General features: G+C 34.9%; 1 protein-coding gene and 1 long non-coding RNA gene across 4 annotated transcripts in view; one reads left to right on the forward strand and one right to left on the reverse strand.

Moving 5' to 3' along the window:
- Positions 1 to 17273, reverse strand: part of LOC144848557 (glutathione S-transferase 3, mitochondrial-like) — a 75039-nt gene that overhangs the window by 56098 nt on the left and 1668 nt on the right. The window contains exons 5-6 of one of the 3 annotated variants that reach the window (XR_013613862.1): positions 15782 to 16798; positions 5425 to 5434 (exon numbers count right to left, since the gene is read on the reverse strand). Coding sequence is in view for 1 of the 3 variants with exons in the window: in XM_078705364.1 (XP_078561490.1) it covers positions 16698 to 16798 (101 nt within the window). In the remaining 2 variants the exon portion in view is untranslated. Of the gene's footprint in view, positions 1 to 5424; positions 5435 to 14266; positions 16799 to 17273 lie in introns of those variants that run through there. The other 2 variants (XR_013613863.1, XM_078705364.1) reach the window with 2 other exon arrangements.
- The window catches only part of LOC144848575 (uncharacterized), a 76713-nt gene that overhangs the window by 11520 nt on the left and 47920 nt on the right, over positions 1 to 17273 (forward strand). The gene's annotated exons all lie outside the window — the stretch shown is intronic.

Raw genomic sequence — 17273 nt, forward strand, 5'->3', positions numbered from 1 at the left:
TTGTTAATTTGACGAGTTCACATTAAACTGGGTGGAAGTAGCATCCGGGTTAATCAATACCTGAAGGAAAGACATTCCGTCTGTGGATAGCTCATTGAAATATGTGGATAACACAGTGTTTTAACAGATTCTCAGCACTGTATCCCCTGGCCTTCTTTCGACAGTGTGTCCAGTATCAGGAAAATTCCGTAATACATTATCTCATGTGTTTCATGTATGATTCATGATCATGGGAGGTTAGGTTTAAGAGTAAGTTAGGGTGCATGATACAGGCGTACCATGTGTTTTACATGTGTTTTGTGTCACGGATTGTACCTACGACAGTTCAGAATCTAGGACACAGACGGTACCAAGGTTCTGCTGAACATTTTAATAACATTATAATAGGCTTCAATGTATCAACCTAAATCATTCATGTTGTATTTGTGTGGGGAAAATCTCCTAACTACGAACATTAACATATCGCCAGGGTAACATTATATCCGGGGTTGTTGTGAGTTCAATTCTGGGTCAGACCAGAATTCCAACATGTTCAAATTATCAGTATTTCTCCATCGTATTATGTTATAGCGTATCCACACCCCTTTAAAAAATAAATGAAATTCTTCACGGATTTTGATGTTAATATCATGTAACAGTATATGTGCAGAATGATTTAGTGTAGGCCTATTAGGCGTATACATTAAAATACTGTGGTAACGGATGTACACGTTTTCTCGTTATCGCATGCGCACATTCCGTAGCTTGATGCATAACACACAAAATAATAAGCGCGTATACCAAACGAATAATCTAATTTTGGAGCATTGATAAAATATATTTATTTCTTCGATGTTTGGAGATAGTTAATAAGCCATATACAGAAACATATGATCAAATCGTCACTGAGAAAAAGTACGCGCCCTGGACCTAATAATAATAATCGTACTCGACCTACTCCAACCAAATATTAGCTTTCCGCCGTAACAAAAATCTTGCATGCACCGCCAGTAATAATAATATTTTAGTAGTGTACTCAAATAGGCCTAACAACACATACTGTTTTGGTCAACCTTGAGTGTTTCCTTAAATTGTGTTGAAAACATCCTAATTAGAACAACATTGCGGTACTCAGATGAAGCTGAGCATGAAAAGAAACATCCACATGTTGTTAATGCAAACCAGCTTGCCAATTATTCAACAATAATTAGCTCGACATTGATAAAATTATCGTAATTAAGAAAACAACAACAAACATTACGAAAGATAAATCACCATGCTCTTTACTTAATATTAATGACATTTTTTTCTCTCTTTTGTGGGGACAGCCCACTTCTATTTCACATGATAAACAATGAATATAATTGGAAGTTTGTAAAGTAGATCCCCTATATTAAGGGGACACCTTCGATTACCCAACAAAGTATCCTCTTTATTCCAGGTGTTACCTGAATAGGGATCGGCAGTTGTAGTGTTCATAATCTTCATCTCGTTAGTTTCACAGGAAAGTGTCCCTTGAGGGGTTCCAGAGGAGAGGTTCTAATATTGATATTTAAACGTTTGTTTTTAAGACAAAACCAGAATTTTAATTCTCAATTTTTATATTGATTTTCCTACGATAGTTGCTTAAGTTATCATTAGTTAATCATTATTAGTTTTGAGCAGAGATCCTCTGGATGCCGATGTTGGTCGTAGGCCTACTAACTTACACCTACAGCTGGGCATCGGTACTGACGTTTTGTGGTGTTCGCGCGGTGTGTGCAAACTCTGGAGTTTTGCTAATAGGCAATGTGAATGGGATATAATTGTGTGAAAATCTTCCAAAGTACATTATGAATTCAGGGTGCCATTGTGCATTGTTCTCACTCTCTAGAAATACCGAAACGGATCATCACAACACGACATTACCGACAATGTATGTTTTCTTAGAGAACACAATCCCAGCGAATCGAAACCACAAACATTGTCGATAAATATTGTTTTTACCACACCAGCGCAGGGTGTGTAGAAAGCGACGACCTCGAATTGGACGACCCCAACGACCCGGGCGACCTCGAATTGGACGACCTAGAATTGGACGACCCATAACACGAAACCGACGACCCCTATAGCCTAGCCTAGCCTAGGCCTAAGTGTGGTATAACATCCCGAAGGCGAACATAGCCAAAGATCTTTAATCCATACCTTATATAATACTCGCAAGCAATTGCAATTGATTGAAAAAAGAAAAATCAAAACAGAAATATCGCCATTTGATACTGAATGTGTCGACACGAACAAACGAACAGATATGGAACGCCAGGAGTGCATCATTAAAACTGCATTCGACTCGATTAGCACACGAAATATCATAAACATGGTAAACCTTTTTCAGCGGCGGGTAAGTTTTGACCGTATACAATGCATATGTGAAATGTATTGTAAAGCTTTCTTATGGCCCTCCCCATGCACATGTTCGCAACACGCTGCTTGGTAGGCCTATAGTGTTCGTTATAAGAAGACGAGATGTAATTATACGTCCATGGTTTAACCATGTAATGTATAATATTTATTTCTTTTTAATTTATATTTATGTCGAATGCAGTTTTAATGATGCACTCCTGGCGTTCCATATCTGTTCGTTTGTTCGTGTCGACACATTCAGTATCAAATGGCGATATTTCTGTATTTTTTCAATCAATTGCTTGCTTGCGAGTATTATATAAGATGGTTTAAAGATCTTTGGCTATGTTCGGCTTCGGGATGTTATACCACACTTAGGCCTAGGCTAGGCTAGGCTATAGGGGTCGTCGGTTTCGTGTTAATGGGTCGTCCAATTCTAGGTCGTCCAATTCGAGGTCGCCCGGGTCGTTGGGGTCGTCCAATTCGAGGTCGTCGCTTTCTACACACCCCACAAGCGCACGGGGTAGCCTACTTTAAGAACTAACTGACCTGACTAACCCGACCGACTAACTGACGGACATACAGACCAACTGATTATGTACCAATTGATCAATGTCTGCTGAATGGATTTGTGCACAAATTATTCCGCTGCTTTTAACTGGAATTTTAGCAAGTTCTTTTTTTGATGGGGGGGGGGGGGGGGGTTTGGTGGTGATTATGGGGGAGGGGATACCACATAACAATTAAATAATTAATCATACGTTATTGCAGTGAAATAGGCCTGTGTTTGCCTACTGTAGTAACAGTAGAATAACTTTTAAATGATCTCTTACCGGCCTAAATTTCGCATGACTGTAACTTTCTGCAAATTGTGTGTGGAAAAGTTATGTGAATCGAGAGATTCCAAAAAGATGACCCGAATCAATAAAATAAATTCGTCAACAAGTCTTTTACTTTTAGTTACGTCATTTAATTAAACAAACTTAGTATGTTTTGGTAAGTTTACAACGACAGTGTCAACATAGTTGCTTCTGTAAAATAAGTGGGAAAAAACAAAATTAGGTCAGTAAAAATAAACCAAACTAAACAGATTTACAAAGTAATTTCGAGCGCTCTTTATCTATGTGCCATTTCGTATATTTGTGTGTTTCTTAAAGGGAGAGTAGGACCCTAGAGGTTCCCCCTATAATTCTTTGAATCGCATTTGTGAATCTAACATTTTTTGGATGGACACTTAACTGACCGTCGTCGTACACCAAGGAAAACGTCACTGCAACAAATTATGTTAATTACGTATGTAGACTTGTTAACATACTACATTTCTGTTTTAATCACGTGATGCATAGAGAAAAAACAGCTCTTCCTGTAGAAGTTATAATTCATTATATCCGGCAATGCTATATCCAATTATATTATATAAATTTGACTTCGCATGTAAACTTTGAGGGAAAGCGGTTCTATGGTTGACTATTTCGTCATGAATCGTGGACATTATGTCCACAAAATGGAAACATTTGAAATGAACAGCCTGTTTTTGTGTGTACAATAGACCGCAGCCGTGTAGAGTGTCATGCTTTATCAACACGGACACAAAATGATGTAAATTTGTTTAAATAGTGTAAAAAAAAAACCAAAATTATACATATTTTCTACAAATAATGGAACAATATTTTCCATGTAAATGCCTGTTCAATCAATTTGGCGGTTAAAGATTTTGGCAACTATATATTAAAGTGGAGTTTGTCCCTCAAAATCCAGTGTGATAAGTCGCCGCGCTGACCTACCCAAGCCCTTCTCAAAGGCGTACCAAAAACCCGCTCGCCCAATCTAGTTAGTAGTCATTAATGATTTCTCCTGATAAGTATCAATAATTCCTAGGCCGAATAGCCCAAGTCAAAACGCATTCCATTACCTGAGTTGACGTCTATTACTACCCGTCAGGGGGTTGATTGAGTGGCAGACAAAGTAGCAAACAGGTGAACGCCAATGTTAATTATTTAGGCCAGTGTCGTCGTATTTACACCTGCGTTGATACTATACGCACGAGTTATACTAAATAGTTGTGACACCCTTGGCGATTTCTAAAGTGTAAAGGTGTTTCAACTTATTTGTCCTATGGTGTACAGAAAATACTAATACAAATAGAGCCGTTTAAACATATATTTCCCCATGTTCATTTCACGACCAAAAAAGTGTCCTTTTAAGATTAGGATGTCATATATATATCGCTGCTCCTTGTTGGTTTCTTAAGGAAGCTTCCACTTTTTCGGGATGTCTGCTGAAAAGGCTGTCCCAAATGAGAATATTCAGAAAATGTAGGCCAGGTACTTATTCTAAATAAATAAAATAGGGATGCAAGGGAAGAGTGAATCTAACCAGACCACTGCGGGTGCCGAGGTTTTTATCTCTTATATTTTAAGTAAGCAATAATATTATTAGTCAAACATTATTAGTCTAAAATGGGGCGGGGTGGAGGACAAGTAAAAGTAAGACTGACAAAAATACTGGTGTTAAAGCTTGGTGCCTATTTGGACTCAATGCAAGGACCGTAACCAATCACGATGCGATTGATCATTCTGACTATTGCTTGTGATTGGTCGACTCACTTGCGTTTAAGTCCTGGTTACGTAGAAACCAAATAGCCTAAGTAAGTGATATACTGGTGGACTAGTGTATTACTGAATTACATAATACGTGCACGTTAGGTTACTGAACATGCGTACCTACAAACAAAATTACCCGGACCTATAGCTAATGATTTAACGATATTGATCCGACACTATAGCCAATGGCTAAACAAACTGCAAAGTACACTCTTCTAAAACTAAACAGTTCATCTGAAATTAAGAAACATTAGATTGAATAATAGGATTAAAATTACGTGCCTTTTTTAAACAAATACCATCAGAATTTGACGCATGCGTGATGCTCCTTACAGAGAAAGACCGAATTGGTTCGTGTTGGGTTGTATTTGATTTGAAACAGTTTCAGATGCGATTGGTTTGTTGGTAAGTATACTCACGAAATACGGAGATAAGTATTGGTAATCATATCGGTTTAATTAGTCCTCCCTCTCACAACCCCCATCAATATTTCCTTCCTTTCCATTTCTCATGATTATAACCTATGACCTTAAGAATAAACATGTTATTAGTAACATTTAGGTCGACAGAATTGTTACCAAGGGTCAAATTGATTTTTTTAATCCAACAGTAAGAAGTCACTAATTCCAGGGCGGATACCATTAAACTATAATACGTAGGCCTACCGTGCTTATAACTATAATAAGCTTCATTAGGCTTATTAAGGAGTGGAGTAGAAAAGAGCCGTGAGTTACAACCCTTGCACTAGGTCAGGATTGAACCCTGGACCTTGGGATTGGAAGGCAAGCATGTTAACCATCATGCTCGTTAGCCATCAAGCTGTAGCCGCACTAAACTCTAAACCAAAGTTAATATCGACCGGCTAATTGAAATGTCACAATTTAGAGAAAATATTGTTATTAAATTTGACGTTTAGGTCAAATATATTTGATTGACAAACGTACGTTATATTATTAGACTAAGCTCTGTCTACACTATCAAACTAGTGGACAAAAAGGGTGTGATGTACCCAAATATGGTAGTAATATTCTCAAATATGGCATTGATATGACATCATCATGTCCATCATATAAAATTTGATACGGTAGTGTAGACAAAGTTTAATTCGCAGCTGATTTGAAGCAAATGCACTGTCTTAAAAGACGTTCACAGATAGGCTTAGATGATCTCATCAACTCACAAAGATTATACATTCACAGCTTAGGTCTATCGACTCGACTTAAAGTGACGTGTACTGTGTGGCCTAACACTCTTCACATTATTGTTGATCAACTTTTAAATGTGGAATCAATTGTAAAAATAAACTACATGTTGTGTGTTTGAAAGATACCTTGCCGAGATGTTGACATTCTACATTTCAATTACATATGTTATTATTATTTTTTAATTATTCTACCACTCACGAGGACTTGTAATTAAAAATCAATAATAAATTTGACAAATTATTCTATCAATGTGTGTATGAGGGACAAATATAAAACACATTTCGTTTATGAATGAACTGCGTAGCAGATGAATGGCTACCCGTACCACATGGGAGAGGTCATATTTAAAATTGCATACACACATGAAATAATATTTATTGGCCGTGATTTGAGGCTGAATAATAAAATAATAAAAAAAAGTATAAACTTTTGGATATTATTAATATTAAAAAATTTATGTAATGCAAATCACTTTCGATCTTGTTTTTATTTGTCTTTTAAACATGAGTAGTACGGGTGAGCTGTCTCGAAGTTAAATCTTCAAAAATCTAACATTTTTAAACAAACTGAAGTTATTTTGTTTAAAAATGTTAAATTGTTGAAGATTTAACTTCAAGATAGCTCACCCGTACTACTCATGGCACACGCTCTCGCTTCTATATACCAGTCCACTGTAATCTTTATACCCATAACAAGAAAATATTTTGATTTTAGCCAGAAATTCATCACCGACATTGTGATTGCCAGAACGAGATATGATGTAAGTCAAATGTTCAATAATTAATAATTGACAGACATATTTGGTATTTACAATTATACACATTCAACGTGCCTCGAATGAAAGTCCCTGTTTCCAGAGTTAATGTTTAACTAAAACATTATTTTGGTTATGGTTTGGTTATTTATGCAAAACCTGGTAAAACCCCTCTATTCAGAGTACAATCCTGTCCAGGGGGGATCCTATTAAGGGGACACTTTTCAGTTTATCAAACGAACGAGGGGAACATGATCATCTCTTATTTATGAGTCACTCCTCACACTTGAAACCGAAGTTTGGTCCGCCTCTAGAGTCAATGAATGTTCCCCTTAATGCTGCGTGTAAAATGGAGACATTTCCATGCACGGTTGGTTCTCTCCCGTCTTTTAAGCTTGGTTCACACTAGCGACGCAACGCAAGGACGTACGCGCAGCGCAAGCGAGTTGACCAATGACAGGTCACTGTTCGAATAATCAATCGCTTGTGATTGGTCAAATCACTTACGGGACCCACGCTTTGCAAAGGCTGCACTTTTGGAAAGCGTGAACTGAACCGAGTTAGTACCTACATGTTAATTGTAATTAACACATAATTAGTTGCAATAATATGCCGTTGCAGTTTCAATAATAACTGTATTATCACGTTTGAAAATTAAATTCCTTTCTTATGACTTGCAACATTAAAATGCAGTAGATAAATAAACCTAAATAGAGCCCAGTGTGAGATTTGCTCGAGAAAACAAGCGGTCACCTGCACAGGCTCCGATCCCGGGGCGAATGAATTGACGCAGTCCAGGAGACTGGTTACTGTCCTGTCAACACTGTCACTTAGTATTCCTAATGCTAATTAACTGTTATATATAATATAATATTAGAAAATATAGAACATGTGTTGGCTACAAAACGTTCAGTTAAAAAATGTATAACGTCAGTTATAGTATTAATAGTAGGCCATATAACGTTTGAAGGGAATCAGATGGTCCAAAGAGTTTGGAAAATGTAAAACACTTTCTGAAAAAAGTGAGACAAGTCATTATGATTATATATTTAGAACTTTATTGTTAATCTTGAATGAATCACCCTCAAGCAGTTGAACCAGGGATGTACTCTTCCCTGTTTGAACAGTCAAAATATTTTTCTAAAAATTGGAATTACCTTACTGAATACTGTTGAATCATATTTTTGCCATGACCAATGGTCCAAGCATTAGAATTCTATACCAGATCTGGCCTGTATACAAAATTACTATAGAATTTAATTGCAAATTAAATCGTTAACAAATAGTAGGCATATTTATAATATTATAATCAGCGGGAAGCGGGACAACTTCGCATTTCTTGCGTTTAATATTTGTAAAACCCTAAATGTTCAGAATTCTTGAACTTGGTAAACATTGGCCTAAATATCACGCTATTTGTTCACATGCGTTTGCACGAGAACTGACTATTAATTTCCACTTTTTTTCGTGCCAAAGCTAGGCTATAGATTTGGTTTGAGGCTACATCCCCACACTCGGATGGAATTTCCTTTTTCGAAGGTAAATATTACAGAGAGGAAACGTAGGAAAATTGCCAAGTTATTTCAAGGCGTAGTAATAACGGAAGGACGGTTTATTCATGTGGAAAATCAACTAGAAAATGGCAATGAATTTTATGTTTAAAAAAATGTGATGTGCCCAAATGGATATGATGATGTCATATCACTACCATATTTGGGCATATCACTACCATATTTGGGCACATCACACCTAGTTTGATAGTGTTATAGACATAGCTTTACAAAATCGGAAAGTGGAAAACATAGTTTTAATTAATATGACAAACAGAAATTGTCAATGCATAATAGGCCATAACGTGGGTCGTTTCTATATTTAAAATCAAAACAAACGATTAGTATCATATTATAGTTCTCAACGGAATGATAAAATATTTTCAAAAGATATTGGAAAGACTGGAGTAAGAATGTAAAGAAAAATGCTGACATGGTATGGTCTCAGAGAAAGACCAAAGGACCAAAAGGAAAACCAAAAACAATATGGATGGCAAACATAAAAGTGGAAACAGAACTTTTCACATGCTTGCTCAAAAACGTACTGAGTGGCGAACACAAGTGAGACGCGCAATGTCTAACGACGATTAGCGTTTAAAATGATGATGATTTGACATTATCATCAGCAGCGCATGCATATTTTACTAAAACCAATTATTCGGGTTTGGGGAAATACCGGTAGTATACACCTAAAAAATTATCGTTTTCTGCCACAAATGAATACGGCATATTTTCATCACTTCCAGATAACGGGTAAAAAGTATCTTTTTTTAGCAAATATTAGCTAGTTTTGAAATGTTTAACTAACAATGACAGACCATTAGAACATTATTAGTTTGCTAGGTTGAATATCAACCCTACGGTGGTTTATGCAGATTTACTGACGGAGGTGTTTTTACATACATAAGAAATATTTGATTTAAGTATTTTCAAAAAGTCCAATAAAATTCTTTTCGTTGTTCTACCTTGTAGGATAAAAAACAAACTGATTGATTTTTCACATGTTACCATCTGTTAGATTGTTAAAAGAATTATAAATTCAACAAGGGAATGCCAGTCTAGTAGTTCTTGACTAGAATATTCACAACGATTCGTTTGTTGTTTGTTACAATTTAATATTAACCTTCGGCGTAAAATAGTTTTCCTTCAGCAAACAAGGTCGGCACATTTTTGGTTTTTTCTATTAGCAGGGTAATAGGGTTAATAATAAGTTTGATATCATTTTCGCAAAGGTATACATTAAAGCTTAAATAAAGAGGGATGTTCTTGAAAATATATTTGCGTTTTTTACCAACAAAATGGAAACTTTTTATAACGAAAATATTACGCCAAAATTATACAATCCACCTACAAGACATGTTAACAAATTGAAAGTTTTCAGGTAAATATACTGACTGTGAGGTATACAATAAGGGCCTATTTCTGCTGAGCTAGAGAATACGCATTTAAGTACCATATTTGAAAGAAATGCAAACAGAAATGAATTTTAAAGATGTATTGTCCCCCAAAAACATGAAAAATTAAGATTAATTAAATCAGACTTTGAATAGGTTATTTTGTAGTTTTAATCAAGTGAATCACTTCCATAGAAAAAAAACAGGAAAAAATATTGTTTTCACTTATAAAATAACATGAAAAATAGTTAAATTCAACCAAAAATCCATTGGCTGGCAGCCAATTTGACCATTTTTTGCTTTAAATTCCAGTTTTTTTAGGTAAATAAAAAATGTTTTCGATCCAATTTTTGGTCGAAGTCAATGACATTAAAATGGCATATTCAGGGGGACAATACATCTTTAAAATACGAACAACGCAATGATTGAGACAGAAAAAATCTCATAAAACCATTCAGCAACTGTAAAAGTTGGGTTATGCGATATTTTGTTATATAAGTGCAGTTGACATTCTAATGTCGCATCAATGACAGACGAAATTAACATGAACGTCTGTATTTGTAATTATTTGTATCATCGTGAATAAATACTGCACATATTTTGGCGGCATCTTCTTACATGCATTGCAATTGTATCAATTTAGTTAGTATGTTTTAATCAAAATATAGATAATAGTATTCGGGATAAATTTGCTAGGCCTGTGGAGTAGGCTATTCCATTGACAGTTGGTGGTGATTCCCGTGACGATCCCGGAGATCAATAAATTAACATGATGATGTTCGACGAGTCTGTTTCTACTAGGCCTAAGCAATTATAGTGGGGTACGACTCGTGTTGTTGATATAACGTTAGGAGGGGAGTGGGTGGTAGGGTTAGGAGGGTGGGGTGGTCAGCTGTGGGATAGACCACTAGAGAAAATACGGTACCAGCGACATGGCGAACTTCAGATACAGAAGAACGGGACTCCGTAGGAATCTATCAACTTTCTTTTCTAGAAAATGAATAACAGATAACAGAATTTCATTATATTTAAATAGTTCTCTCCAATGAGATTCTATAATGTGTTACATCCTCAAGTATCATGTATTTATAGTATAGGAGAACGGATATGTTTCTACTTCATTAAACAAACATGTATGATTTCCGAGAATGTTTTAATACATTTGTCATACAGGCCCCAGTCTCGTTTTAATGGTACGATTCTTGTCAATGATTAAATGGTAGGCTACTTCTGTATGTAATTCTTTACGTTAAACCATTCATGAATAAGTGCGACGTTTCGACTTGTTTTCAACAAATCTTCATCTGGCAATGGTATTCAATTTTACAATTTCGAGGCCGTGGCAAGCTGAGTACCCGTTTCACGATTTGGCAGAGTATGCATTTGTTTTGTGCACTCACATTAACACTGACAGATTATTCTTAACGTTTGGATAATAAAGTAACATACAAGGAAATCGATACGTAACGGGGGAGACATCATTAAATTAGGCTGGCCAAACTTTTTGATCGTTTGTATCCGCTTTGTCATTTATCATTTTAAAAATCTGTGTTCTTATTTTTTACATGTGGATGGACGTTCCACTAACCTAGATAATATTTTACCAAGAGTTTTAATAACTTTTGAGATTGGTAAATTCGCATTGAACTCCGTCGCGTCCGCTCTCCAAACATGTTTTGAATCTTGTACACCGTGTGGACGGAGGTTCCACTAACCTAGATAAGAATTTACCAAGAGGATAGTTTTAATAACTATTGAGATTGGTAAATTCGCATTGAACTCCGTCGCGTCCGCTCCTCAAATATGTTTTGAATCTTGTACACCGTGTGGACGGAGGTTCTACTAACCTAGATAAGAATTTACCAAAAGGAAAGTTTTTAATAACTATTGAGATTGGTAAATTCGCATTGAACTCCGTTGCGTCCGCTCTCCAAATATGTTTTGAATCTTGTACATCGTGTGGACGGAGGTTCCACTATAGATAAGAATTTAACCAAGAGGATAGTTTTAATAACTATTGAGATTGGTAAATTCGCATTGAACTCCGTTGCGTCCGCTCTCCAAATATGTTTTGAATCTTGTACATCGTGTGGACGGAGGTTCCACTATAGATAAGAATTTAACCAAGAGGATAGTTTTAATAACTATTGAGATTGGTAAATGCGCATTGAACTCCTCGCGTCCGCTCTCTAAATATGTTTTGAATCTTGTACACCGTGTGGACGGAGGTTCCACTATAGATAAGACTTTACCAAGAGGATAGTTTACAAGGCTATTAATAGCCTTTTTTTTTTAAACTACTGAAATTGGTACATTGTATGAACCCCGTCGCGTAAAGTCCAAATTATGTTTCGATTGTCAAAATAAATACAGTATGTTTGTTAGTATTTTCCGGATGCATGCATGTACATGCGTGGGCGTCATAATGCGAGTTTAGGAAAGAGAGTCTAAAATAGGAGCTATTACAGTAATTGTAACACGGCAGTAGGGATCACATATACATTTAATAGTTGGATGTGTAATCGTCTACGTAAATACTTATGTGAGAAAGGTGACGAGTTTCTGTTATAGAGACCTATACCTATACTCGTTCCGAGTTTTTGAAGTATTCTTTAAACCAGTTGCATGCTGATTACGTACGTACGTGCGTAAGTTGTGCGTACTGTGTCGCATTGTTGTGCATTTGTTATGTTGTGTGTGGTTATGATTGATACCTTGTTTTTTTTCATCAAGACTATTAAGCATCGTATAGGCCTACTCATTTGAAGTGCGGATGGTGACAAAATGAACTAAAAATTGTAAGAACTAATAATACGGGGATGCAAAAAAAAAGTTGTATTCGATGGCGGTCAAATGGTTCCCAGTGGCCAATATGTTTATTAAACACTTGGTGGTCGATGAAATTTACAAGCATCTCGAGACATGAATAAAGCATTAAATAGGCCAGGTTATCCATTATTGATCTATATTATGGTTTGGCATTAAACTACTGACATTTTAAAGGAAATTTATTTCATTTGGGGGAGAGGGGCAGTTATGGCGGCAAAACCAAGCTGTTTTAGACGTTACCTTCTGCCTCCTTCGTTTCATCAATCAAACGAAACGAAGTCGTCTACAAAAACATTTCAAAATCAAAATAGGATACCGTAGTGGAACAACATCATTATGAACTAGGGCTCGGGTCAATAAAACACCATCAATGGTGCGTGAATCCTGTACACAAGTACTTGGTTTTTCGGTCAAAAGCTGCGACTGTATGTTCCACAGTTTTTGTACTTTTAATATTTTCGAATGATGACATCACCGCACGAGTGTGCATCACAGAAGTTGTTCATTGAGCTATCAACGATATTTATTTATTTTAATTATAAACATATTTATGGATCATTTTGTAGGCCTAAGTTTTTACCAAATGATCCACGATGAGATATTTATTTTTTCATGGACTGAGCGATAAGTCCATTTCGTAATCGGCTGTGCGCCCTCAGCGCGCGGAAAATTACTTATACAACATCATGACTTCGATAATAAGTTACTATTATAAATACATTTAAAAACGTGTACAGTATTTAAATGTTGAGTAACGGATATAGTCTTCGACGATTTGTCGCGACGCTATTCCGACCCTCTTATTCAATAATTATGAATAGTGGACCTGTTTTTTCAGTATTGCATTTACATTGGTTATTATGCATATTCCATGCATCCCATACCTACATAAAAATCATGTTTCCGTTTTAGATTACATCATGACTAATATACATCTAGAACGCACGAATTATATACCGTGCAAAATGTTTTAATTGACTGAAACATTTCATCAAACTTTAAACCATGCAAGGCCATATTCCAAATCTAACCAGAAATGGGAGACTTACTGTGCCCTAAGGATCTGAATTGCTATATCATAATTATTAGCCTTGACCACAAGTTTTGAACCCTCTTAATTAGTTTCATTTTACATGACCACGATATCTTACCGATAGGTCTATTTTGATGTTTTGCTATCGGGGCGTCGTGTTTGACCAAAGTGTGCTTTCAATCCGTGTAATTAAATGCAAAAAAAAGACATACTATTACTAAATACAATAGAATGTTTTTGCAATGTACAATTTAAATTTGCATTCGGGCGCGAGAACAGGGCTACAGAAATCGTACAGGTAAAAGCTGTTTTTGTTGTAATGTCAATAAGACTGTGTTCACACTACAATTGTCTAATTACAACTTTAAATAGAAAGTTTAAAGATGTATTTTAAAATAGAGGGCGGTAGATAGTTTTAGATCGTTCTCTCAATTTTAAATTTAACTTTTAAGCACACAAATTGTATCATTGACTCGCGACTATATTACACTTATCATGTACTTTTATGTAAATAAATCAAAACTGAAAAATTGTAAATAAATTCGTTTTTACTTTAATTCTATTCTAAAATCTACACAATTATAATAAACAATATTAAAATTCACATAATTTACAATCCATAATTATTTAAAAATGGATGTCCATGGAATGCATACATTATCATCATCATACAATACAATTATAGTCAATTATTTTCTTCCAATAGAAATGCTTTACTATGATAATACTGTACTATAGCAAGACGAACAGTTTCCAGTTAAAACCAGTTGAAATTAACTTGTTTAACTATTTTGGTTACCAGTACAATAACTGGTTTACCAGTACAATAACTGGTTTACCAGTATAAAATAACTGGTCTACAAGTACGATAGCTGGTCTGCCAGTACGATAAGTGGATTACAAGTACGATAACTGGTCTACCAGTACAATAACTACAGTAGTTTACCAGTGCAATAACTGTTTTACCAGTACGATAGCTGGTTTACCAGTACAATAATTAGTTTACCAATACAATAACTGGTCTACAGTACGATAACTGATTTAATTACCAGTACGATGGTTTACCAGTACAATAACTAGTTTACCAGTACGATAACTGGTTTACCAGTACAATACTTAGTTTACCAATACAATAACCGGTCTGCCAGTTACATAACTGGTTTGCCAGTACAATAACTAGTTTACCAGTACAATAACTGGTGTACCAGTACAATAACTGGTCTACCTGTGTGATAACTGATTAACAAGTATAACTAGTTTACCATTACGATATCTGGTTTACAACCAAGTTTACTAGTACGCTAACTAGTTTACAATATAACTGGTGCCAGTTAAAATTTACAATGTCATTTGGTTATTGGTATTTACTAGAACGTTCTCTTGAACTGGTCACCGACTGCCAGTATTTGCTATTAATTAATACATTTCGGTGGTTTGTTCAGTAGTCTTAATTCTAAAATTATGTTTATTTCTTCTTCTTAACTAAATAACCAACACTCAATACAAACATTTATGGAAGTTTATGAGGTTTTTAAGAGGTAAATTATCGTTTTGCAAATTTTGACATTAAATATTTACCATTAAAAAAAACAGTCAGATGAAATAATCAAATAAAATGTGCTTAATTCTTTATATAATATTTAATTTATAACATCAATATTTCAATAATTTTTCAAAAGAATTAATAATAATTTCGACTTGGAATGTTTAATGCAAGCATATGCAGAAAGGTAAAGGGATGGATGCAGAAAGGTAAAGGGATGGATGGCGAACGAACTGGAAATAAAGGGAATGGACAGAAATAATTAGTCATTAAAATTAATATATCATTTTCTAGCTTAGCTCAAACAGTACAAAATCTAAGTTATTGCAATATTGTGGATGGCCACAATTAACAATATTTTTACAGGTGTACAAAGATGTGTTTTAGTGTTGTTCCTATGTAAATCAATATGGGTTTAGACAAAAGCAAGGGGCATTATATACACCATCATACCATGGACCAGGTCCATGATCATACAATAAAGCAATGCAAAAGATGCTTTCCTCCACAAAGGCAGCCAAAATGAAGGCATATTCATAATTAACCTTCAGGTTATTGTGTTTTATGAAGTTTATCTCACAGATTTACGTGCCTGTATGTGCCTTATATTATGCGTTTATACATTAGGCATAGAGAGCACAATTACGTCACATGGCTCAATTATGTTTTGCAATTTCATACAGTAGTATGGGTAGTCCATCTGCTATAGGAGAACATAAGGTTGGAATAATAGAGATTGGGGAATGTAAAAACTGATGTGTATAACGCTGCAGATGGTGATTGCTTCAAATACCATTACCATACATAATTTAAAAAGTTTTTTTTTCATATTCCTGAAATAAAATTATTCAGATTCTCAATAAACCCAACCACACCCTTTCCCACTTTTGTTCCATCTCAAACACAACCTGCAAAATTATTGTTAATTGTCAGCGATCTCTTTAATTCACTAAACAAACATGATGCAGCTGGCGTTCATTAAATTTACAATTTCACATTAAAATACTATAATAATAATTACGAGATTCATAAATATTAATATGTAAATCATATGCTACAGAAAGTAACCTAATACATACTAACATTTGAAAGCTTTCAACAATAATAATTATTTTTTTTATTTTTTGTCTAATTTTGCATAAAAACAAATATTCTTGGTCCCGATTTTTTAATTAATTACAGATTTGCTTCCAATTAAATACCATCTAATTGGTGAATTGTAATCAACATTTTTTTTAATGATTCTAGGCTTATAAATTATATTTATACAAATCTCATATCCTAACAGACTCTTCAATTAAAACGTGGCTCTGCAGAACTACAGTAACATAAGAAGTTGAAGTTTAGCATGCCTCTAAATATGGACCACACTGTAATTTAACAACAGTTGTGTGGTCCTTTAATAGAGGCATGCATACTTTAAACTTAAAGAAACTGAAGTAAATGCAGAGAAAAAGAGATAGTAGAGGCAAGCAAGCCAAACAGACCTACGTAACCATAGACACCGTTTAACCGTTTCTCTGGATCTTGAAATAGAAAAAAAAAGTATTGATGGCTAAATTATGTAGTATGGTGTTCGAAAAAGTAACCTAAAATAAAATACTTGTCTAATAGTCGGTATACCCATTTGAAACGTAGACCAAATGTAAACAAGTTGTAACAAGGAAAATTTCTGAGATATTTGTACTGTGTTCATACGTGCATTATTGACATTTTGTAACAACTCGTAAAAAGGGGTAAAATGACGAAAACAACAGTTAATTTCAAATTAATTTTCTATCTTAAGTTTGCCTTTTGTAAATTAAATCAGGCTCAATAACGGCTAAAGTTCCCTATTTTTCTATAAGAAACAAATTCACTGGGCCTTTCTTTAAAATCACAATAAACACTGTACAGTACTGATTTGTGGATCACAGATTATACAGTTAGAACATGTTTAAAAAGATACAAACATTTTCCAGTAAAAAAATTGTGTTTAATTATATTGTTTGGAAGATTATT

The sequence above is a fragment of the Antedon bifida genome, chromosome 7 (genome assembly GCF_963402885.1).
Source record: "Antedon bifida chromosome 7, ecAntBifi1.1, whole genome shotgun sequence".
NCBI lineage: Eukaryota > Metazoa > Echinodermata > Crinoidea > Comatulida > Antedonidae > Antedon > Antedon bifida.